The following is a 9939-nucleotide window of genomic DNA, read 5'->3' as shown; positions in this document are numbered from 1 at the left end:
AAGTTTTTTAGAGTTTCGGTTACTTTTGAGCCGGGTCGCTCCTTAATACAGTTCGTTACCATAAACTTTTTTATCGATCCTGGGCCAAGCATACACCATAAATGCAAATTTTTTAGCCAAGCTGTTTAGTAGCTGCTGTGGAAACTGGCTAAGAAAGAAAGACAGGAAGATTATGAAAGTTGGTTGTTTTGAAGTGGGTGTTCTTCCTTTTAAATGGGCGTCCTGTTTAACCATATCGCAAGGTGGCGAACATTTATATTAGACGAAGGTATTGGCACTCCTATCGCTAATTATCAGATAAATGTCTTTTTCTTAAGCTTAATATTTGCATAAGGATTGTTTTGGGTATCCAACTGACTGATCGTTTTTTGAAACAAGAGGCTGTAAGTAAGCGCAATTCAACCTTGCTTTCTAGGGCTATGAGACAAACAGATTGGCACAGATAGGATACGTCTTTCAGATGAAAAATAACAGATAGCCAAAGATTCTCCTTTTTAGCCAAGTATCTACGGCTAAACAAAAAGTAGGTTGTCCATAGCTGTGGTGGTAGAAAGTCAAAAGAAAGATTTAAGGGAAACAGGAAGTTGCTTGGAGGGTCCAAAGAGAGGGGCTTTGAATATATTAGGATGGAAGAGAAGTTTGCGCAGCTATGTTAACTTCAGGTGGTTTAATGATGCATTCAGCTATTAGCAGTGGTATTATTTTATGTGAACTATATAACTTTTGGGGAATAAAAGGGGTCATCACTCGACATAATTCTAAAATGTTATAAATGATCTTAGGCTCTTAGCTTTTGACAGGTTAAAATAAATGTGATATGTTGTTCTTACTTAGAATTCATTTTTTAATTTTCAGTTTTTTAATTTCTTAGAGTATTTGTGGATGTTTGATTTTCCTTAAGTGTCTCAAAGAATTACTAAGTAAGCCTAAAAACAAAATAGCTGTAAAAACTTACTTTGTCCAAAATGATCCTTTCCCAAGAAATATAAAATGTTATGTCTATATCGACTCGAACTGAAGTCAATTTTTTTCTTATTGAACTGCCTGCCTATATTTTAAAACGGCTATTTTTAAATGTTGTGCACGTGGACATTATTTAGTATTTCAAAAGTAGGGCAAGTAGAAACTGAACTCTGAAGAATTTAGAAATCTATCTTATTACCTGAATGGGCATCTTTAATTGGTAAAATTCTAGTTAATTGACTTCTGGCTATCTCGGAAAGGGGTTAGGTTAGGGAACTGAAACTTTCAGGGATGAGTGTAGCCTAATAAGTTAACTGGGAAGGTATTCTGAAGTACCCACCTCCACTCCTTCTCCCTTTAGAGGGACCTGACCTTTGATGACCTTTAAAAATATGTGCGTTATAATAGTGAAACCTTACAGAATAGATTTTCTGCTTGAATGAAGTACAACAAAATTGTTTTCAGCTTCACAACTTTGCTCAATTCCAATTTATAAGGTTTAGAGATATGCAAATACATTTCCTAAACTTCGAAAAAAACATTGATATGGCTCAGAATTCTGCTCAAATAACAAGAATTGCATTTTTCAGAACTAAAGGCAGAGAAAAGACAACTGGTAACTGAAAATTTAGGTAAAATGTTGTTTTGTTAAAATTTCAATAGGTATAGACCTGTCATTTAGGTGAATTTCAGGGCCCTCTAGAGGAAGAAGGAATGGAGGTGGGTACTTCACAATACCTTCCCAAAACATACTTTAGCCTCTAGACCCATCCTTGAAAGTTTCATTTCTTAACCTAATCCCTTTCCAAGATAGCCAAAAGTCAATCAACTAGAATTTTACCCCTTAATCTACTGATAAAGACTCAAAGAATTGATAAATAATCAGACTAGCCAGTTTAAGTAGGCTAGACTCTGTCAGGGCTACCAGGGACACTCAAATAGTAAAAGAATTCTCTCAGGCCTTTTCATTTCTGAAAACCTAAATTTTTCTTGTAGTTTGTTTTGAAATAATACAGTTATTAGGAAAGTGTCTCATATTATTAATTCTAGTAGCCTATGTTGAATTGCAATTTTTTTTTTTACCTCTCTCTTTTGTGAGCAGTATGCAGCTAGGACTCTCAAGAAGGAAAATGTATGAAACTCTGAAAAATTCCCAAAATACCTGGTAAATTAATCTCAAAATTACTTCACCTAACTTTATATAGGCTAATCCTGATATTTAGAACTGTATGGCACTACTTTTGTTTTATTATTGTGTTGCAGAAAATTTCTTGAGAATATTAATTTAGACTATATATTTGCATGTTAGGGTGGTAAGTAAAACATGTATTTTATTGAGCATTTTTAAAAAGCAGTTATCTGAACTTTAAAGTATTTTGGTCTGAGGAGGTCAGCCGCTAGATTTATACAAAAGTTTCTTATTCTGGAAACTATTTTAAATTATTCTAAAATAGTCTACTTTATTTGTAACTAAAAATATTATTATACTTATAAAAAACATGAAAAAGGTTTTGAGCAGTGTGTTTGCCTTGTCTCTAGATCAGTAATAGAGCCTGGCATGTATTACCCTTACTGCTAGCAAAACTGCATAATCACATCAGACCTTTGCATTTTTTGGTAAAATCCTAGTTTAGTGACTTTTGACTATCTTGGAAAGGGTTAGGTTAGGAAAATGAAACTGTCAGGGATGGGTCTGCAGGCTAAATTATATCCTGGGAAGATATTTTAAAGTACCCACCTCTACTCCTTTTCCCTCTAGAGGGCTCTGAAATTTGGTCTGATTTCTATCCTGCAACTAAATTTTGCTTTTTTTTGCAACAATAATAAATTGCAAGGTGAATGAACTATAAACAATCTAGGACTGTAACGTGTGGGCTATTTGTAACGTGTGAAAGCTGAAAGTGACACCGATCCAAAGTGTGGTTGACATAACTAGGTACAATGATGCAGGACAGGAGGTATCCTGTTTTATAGGGTTGAACCTCATCAGTTTTGCTTAATTCTTGTTGATTTGCAGCCCATATGCACCATACTGGCTGACAAAAATCTGTTTGAGGTCACTACTGCACTGTAAAGCAACTTGGTACTTCTCTACTAGGTATTTTAGCATGATGGATAAGTCATCAATGTACTTAAAACAATTTTCAGTTCCAAAATCCACATAATTTATCGCCATTACAAAAAGCAGGGCTGTAAGTTTTGCTCCTTGGTGTGCACTGCATGTACTATTTTAGCCCAATTTGGATCAGTATCTCCTGGGATAATTGCATAAACATACTGATAGTGGCTACAAAGAAAATCAATAACAAGCAGCAGAATATTCTTTTTGCACTCATTGCTTTTAAGTTTTGACAGCAGTAATATGGCAGATTAGGTCAAATGTTTTTTGATAATTAGCTAAAAATAAGTCCACAATGCTTTTTCTTTGATCTAGCCATTTGATTATTAAGTGGAATAGTCTTACTAAATAGCGAATAGTGTTGCTTCCTGTCAGACCACAGTACTGAAATTGGTCAAGAAAGGGGCTAATTTTAGAAAGAAGTCCACAGTAAATGAATTCAGTCCGTTTGGCTAGGTTAGGAGTAATGAAGATGGCTCTAGCTGGTCACAAGATTCTGGACCTTTGACTTGTGCATATGCCTATTTCAATGCCTGAGGAAATATTCGTTCCTTAATGCACTGATTATTCACTGAAGAGGGGGGAGGGCTTGGGAATGAAAACCAAATATTCAATCAGTAACTTTACTGTCAGTTTTTCAGAATACAAAGAACAGTTCTTTTTTAGCTTCTCAATCTTGAAGACCAAATTTTCTATTAATTCTACAATCAACTGTTTAGAAGAATCTTGTATGACTGGTTCAATTTCACAGTTGTTGATGGGAGGGTTATTGGTGAATATTGTGTAGAAAAACAGGTTCACTTCAGTAGACATCACAAGTGACCATTATCTTTATGCATATTAATACCACCTGCTATTTTTTTCTTTTTTAATGTTTGACCTCAGCATGCCACTTCTGTAAATCAGTATTTAAAATTGGTTACACTTTTTCATGGATGTAATGTTTCTTAGTTTTGCTGTTAGATTTAACTACATGATTCCTCAGTAACTTTGCTACATTTAACTGACTGCTGGAATGGAGTTGGGAAGGAGTATTGCTCATCTCTCCAATTTCTTGAATCATCCATGGTTTGATGCTATTGCTGACTACCATGGTTTTTGTGGGGAAATGTTTGTGACAATTATGTATAATTTGAGATTTGTGGGTATCCACTTTTAGGTTCGATCTGTCACTGAACATTGGTAATCATACATGCCAATTGGACATTGCCTCAATTGTGAGGTAACAAAAATAGCAATATCTTGGACTTTGCTATGCCAGATCATAAAATTCATAAAATCCTCTTCAGCTGGCAGCTGGAAAGCACTTGTTACTAAGGGAGACCAAAGAACATGATTTTTTGCACATACAAACACAACAGAAAAGTCCTCCAAATGTGTCTCGTCCAAGAGTGGTAGGACACATATGGAACAGTCCATTTAGGGAAGATGGGAGGCTACTCACTGACACCCCATTTGCCTCTGGGGTCACTGGTTGAACTAAGGTTTAACGTCAGATATTAGGTATGATTTTGAAGTGACTCATCTGATTTTTTTTATTATACCTGCATTGATTTTGCTGCTAATACATTAATAGATTGATTTTTGTAGTCTCTATGAAATTCATAGGTAAACCCAATGGTACCCCAACAACTCTTTATTTTTTTAGATGGGCTAATCTTTACCATAATATCAAATGCAATAAAGTGTATTTTAGGGCCAAAATTATGAGCATTTTCAAACAAGCATTGTTTGGAGAAATCTTGGGAGGAATTCTCTCCACCACACCTGTGCATTAGCACAGGATGATTGTGACACTGAGCTTTGTTAGTGTGCTTAATTAATTTGAAAAGGGTGATTAAGGAGGGTTATTTTTTTTATTTATTTATTAATACCAAATACATGAAATTGTACCTGTGATGAATTATTTGAATTCATTGTAAAAATGATTCTTTTCTTGCCTAAAAGTTCACCAAATGCTAAAAAGAGTATAAAACAAACAAATTTATTTATAAGTGCAGTGGGAATTAAAAAAAGAGGAGAATTTGTCACACAGCCCTGAATAATTAAGATCACTTTAGATAAAAAAGTTGAGCTTGGCAAAGCCAGGAAATATTATGATAACTGTTCAAGGATGATTGTTTAAGTCATAACCCTGTGCATTCTTTCATTTTTGGCCTTAGTATGTTTCAGTTTATACATATAGCAGGAAAAAAACAATTGTTTATTGCTTGTCAGTACTTTTGTATGTAAGAGGATTGTTGAGAAGTGTTTTATTATTGTTATTATTATTATTTCAGTCTTTTTGAAATCATATAGACCTAATCAGTTTTAGGTATTACCTCTCTATTTAAGCACCCAGTGTTTTTGCATTACCTGTAAATAAACATTTGATATTTTGGGCAATATCATCTTTAAAAATTTGGCCTAAAAAGATAAAGCTAAAAAAGGCTTTTGAAAAGAAGAACATTATTTTAAAAATCTGCTGTGGGAAAGCTGTATAAAGTTTTATAAAATCCACCTCCATTTAAAAGGTTAAATGTAGCACAGCTTTCTATTTTAATAGTTAGTTAGTGGTTACCAGCATCATTGAACTGCTTTTGTATTTCAACCTTTGTGGTACTTCACCCTGAACAAAGCTTGTGAAGCTTTCATTTTCGAAACATTTGACTAATCATTCTTTTACAAGGTTTGGATCAATGTTAGGTTCTCATTGACTTTAGTGTCTGATTTTTCTACTGTTTATGATATGGCAGTTTTTATTTCAGGTATGAACATAATAGCAGATATAGCAAACACTATCATCTTCTATTTACCTGTCTTTTCTTTAATCATCAGTGGTTGCATCCTGTTTGGATTGATTTTCTTTCTGCTCAAATTTAATGTTTTTTATATCAGGCTACACAAGGTGAGCAATATGATATTGGTTTTGCTATTTAAGGAAAAAGAAATGATTTCAGTGAAACAGAATAAGGTTTAGCTTATTCTTCTAAATAAGGGCAGGAAAAACTTAAAGTAACATTGTCTGAACTAAAGACTTGGACAGATTTTGGATTGATTTGGGCTTCTAGAGGAGGAGGGTATTCAAAGGTTTTTCTTATGAGAGGTTTTGTCTTATCAGTAACCACTATTTACAAACTGATCTAGATTGGGGACTAACTAAAATATGAAATTAAAACTACTACCAGTTTTATTTACTAATAATTGTAGTACTATCCCACCTGAAACTAACACAGCTACACATGCTGATTTCAATCCCCCTCACTTACTTTATTCAGGTCTTCATTTTTGCTCAATTTCAGAAAGAACTTTCTCTCTTTAAATCTTATTTTTATGTCCTCCTCTTATTTGCCAGAAATTCCTGCTGTCAGTTTGTTTCCAACTACATTGACAAAAAGCATGATTTTCTCAGCTATCACCATTCTTCTGTAAAACAATTTAATTTTAATAATTTGAATAATTTAATTCTGCTCAAATTTAATGTTTTTTTTTATCAGGCTACAGAAGGTGACCTTTTTTTTCAAAAATATATGAAAAGGTGATAGGATCCAGGCTAACTGATTACGTTGAAAATAATACAATTCTTATAAATACTCAATTTGGTAAAAAAAAAAAATGTCCACAGAAATGGCAACCATTAAACTTATTGACCTGGTAAATACGTCGTTTGAAGCGGGTCTGATTCCAGCTGCTTTATTCCTGGATTTGAAAAAGGCTTTTGATACGATTGACCATAAACAGTTATTACTTGAGCTGGAAAAAATTGGTGTTACCGGAAAGAGTTTGTCTTGGTTTGAATCTTATTTAAGTGACCGAAAGCAGGTTGTGGTGAATGGGTGTTTTACTTCTGAAGCTAGTACAATAACTTGCGGAGTACCCCAGGGCTCTATACTAGGTCCTCTTTTATTTTTAATATTTATTGATCGGATTAAGTATTATTTGTCAGAGGCTGGTATAATCCTTTTTGCAGACGATACTCTTTTACTTGTAGCTGCTCCATCAGTTGATCTACTTTTTGATAAAATGATAAAGGCAATGACCGAGTTTATTGAGTGGGCAGATTTCAATCTTTTGACATTAAATTATAATAAAACTAACTACACTCTATTTTCTCGGATATCTAGTATTGAAACTAATTTAGAATTAATAATAAACGGAAATAAAATAAAAAGAGTAAAGGTAACAAAGTATTTAGGTTTTATGATTGATGAAAATCTATCATGGAAAACACATTCAAATATTATAGCTTCAAAGTTGTGCAGATCTCTGGGTGTGCTTCGCCGAGTTAAAAACCTAGTATCCTATAAAATTCTTCGGTTACTTTATTTTGCTATTTTTTACCCGTATATTTGCTATGGTTGCTCTTTATGGGCTAGTAATTTTGTATCATGTTATAAAAAAATCCAAAAAATCCAAAATAAAGCCGTTAAACTTTTATCACCTAAAACTTTATTTACTCATAATATTAATGAACTTTATACTAAGAATCAACTTTTTGATATTTCAAAAACAAGAGACTACCAAGTGAGTATTTTCACATATAAATTTATTAATAATATACTTCCCTCTTCTTTCGAAAATTTTTTCTCCATTAATTGTGATCTTCATAGCCACAATACACGAGGGGCATCAAATCTGGTACACCCATTTAGAAATACGGCTAGAGCTTCTTTCGTGATTAGAAATTTTGCCCCCTCTGTATGGGATATTATTCCAATTGAAATAAGAAATTCGAGTCATTTGGCTTCCTTCAAAGCTGTTGTTAAGAGATTCTTCCTTGCAAAAGAATAGTATGGTAATGATGCAAAAGTATAGTAATAATGCGTGAGTGTCATAAGTAGAATCTTTGTATGTAGTAATATGTAGAGTAGAGATGACTGCCACCTGCTGCCAACAAGCCCAAAGGGGCTTTCTTAGCAGGTGCAGCAAAATGTTTTGTATACATGTTTTTGAAATAAATTAATCTAATCTATAATATTGATTTTGATGTTTGAGTAAAAACAAATGATTTTAGTGAAATAGAATAAGGTTTAGCTTAGTCTTGTCAGCTATCACCATTATTCTGTAAAACAACACCTGACCTTCTTAACTTTTCCTTGTTATAGCCCTGAAAAGTCTCAAACAGATTTTAAACAGTTAATTGTTACATATACAATCATTAAATGGTGTGTCTAAAACTATACTGAGACCATTCTTCCAGAAAAACCATATAGATCTTCATCAACTCTTTGAGGCACCCAGGCTAATCTTGACTAACACCATTAACTTAGCTTTTAGAAACTTGATTTTAGCCTTAAGGCAGACTCCTATTCTTAATTCTTTTTTCAAATGCAAAAAAATAAAAACACTTTTGCTACCTAGGTAAATGAAGCCATTCAATTGTTCTAGTTTCAAGGTATCTAGCATGACCTCCTCTTCATAATTTACTTCTTAAACCAATTAAACAATAAACGTTAGAGAGAGAAAAAAAGACTTATATGCACAATAAAAGTATAGAGCTCTTTAAGATACATTGAAATTTAAATCAAACAGAAAATGTCCTAAATTTAAAGATGATGGTGGATTTATAAGCTAATATCGTAGGAAATTTCAATCTTAACACAGTAAAGTAGGGGATTGAAGAAAAACTTGTTTCTTACAGGAGAGCTTTTCTTCAATAGATGGATTTTTTTCTTGGCCTCAAGATGCTCAAGTTGTGCTATTTCTTGCGTCTGGGCCAGTTGCAATACAGTTCTTAATTAAGAACTGATAATGAGCAAATTTAACTGGTAACTGGTTATCTGAACAAGTCTGAAAATTAGACGTTAAATCTTGATATATGCCCCATTGATCTCCCATTGAAAGTCCCTCCATTGGACCTTATCAAGTATAGGCCTTTAAGCGAATACTATGAATCAAGCAAACTTTGCCATGGTTCAGTTGCTTTTGGAATTTGAATGGGGCCAAGACAACATTGTAGAAGAAAAAGAAAATATAGCCAAATTTAAATTCTATATTAAGTAAAAGTCTTTGTGTTTACACAGAAATATGAAAATAGATAGGCATTCAACCCTATCCAAGGGAAAATGACCACAACCCCAAATTGTGACACATGTTGAGTGTACAAAGACATACGTCACATCATCTTCAACTCTAGAAAATATGAAAAGGAGAAGTAAATACTAAGGAATTGCTGTGAGAAGGTATTTAAAGCATTTAAGATGCTTGCTGTTCTGGGCCACTACATATCACGATCTTGAAATAAACAACTAAGCACATAGATTTATAAGACTACTGGTATGGCTCATACCTTATAAGATCTTTTTTTTACTCCGTCCCTATATATTTTTATTTAGAGTTATTTATTTAATTGTATTTTGTCTGTTTATATCTTGAATTTCTTGACAGGTTATAATGTAAAAATGTATTATTTATTATATTTGCATTGTATATGTTTGATGATTGCAATATGGTAAAACATAATTCTATGATTTTGAAACCTGTTTTTCAACGCTGGCAATTGGTTCAGGAGAATGACATTAATATATGAAATATGAGCTAATCATTAAAATATAAACTAAGGAGGTGTGAAGTAGAGGCCATGGATAAAATTGCTGAGGATTTGGAAGATGCAGCGAAACGGCATAATAATAAAATATTATTCTGGCATGTTAATAAATTGAGAGGGAGTAGTCAATTCGGACTTGTCCCAGTTAAGGATAGGAATGGGGCCGCAATTAGTGATAAGTGCGAATATTTTGAGGTTGTGTTAAACCGAGATACAATTGCAGGAAAAGATATTGAGGAAAATGAAAAAAGTTTGTGATACCTTAGATGTGAAGGAAGATTTATTTTGTGTGGAAGAATTAGCGTCAGTACTAGAAGGATTATAAAATAAT

At 33.2% G+C, this 9939-nt stretch overlaps 1 protein-coding gene across 3 annotated transcripts in view; it reads left to right on the top strand.

The window, feature by feature from the left end:
• Positions 1–1046: 1046 nt before the first annotated feature.
• The window catches only part of LOC136043962 (2-hydroxyacyl-CoA lyase 2-like), a 64689-nt gene continuing 55796 nt past the window's right edge, over positions 1047–9939 (top strand). The window contains exons 1-2 of one of the 3 annotated variants that reach the window (XM_065729038.1): positions 1047–1183; positions 5830–5969. In XM_065729038.1, coding sequence (XP_065585110.1) covers positions 5832–5969 — 138 coding nt within the window. In that variant the 5' untranslated portion in view covers positions 1047–1183; positions 5830–5831. The remainder of the gene's footprint in view (positions 1184–5829; positions 5970–9939) is intronic. The other 2 variants (XM_065729039.1, XM_065729040.1) reach the window with 2 other exon arrangements.

Source organism: Artemia franciscana, chromosome 2, assembly GCF_032884065.1.
Source record: "Artemia franciscana chromosome 2, ASM3288406v1, whole genome shotgun sequence".
NCBI classification, from domain to species: domain Eukaryota; kingdom Metazoa; phylum Arthropoda; class Branchiopoda; order Anostraca; family Artemiidae; genus Artemia; species Artemia franciscana.
The sequence above is the reverse complement of the archived record's forward strand: the minus strand, read 5'-3'. Positions and strand labels throughout refer to the sequence as shown.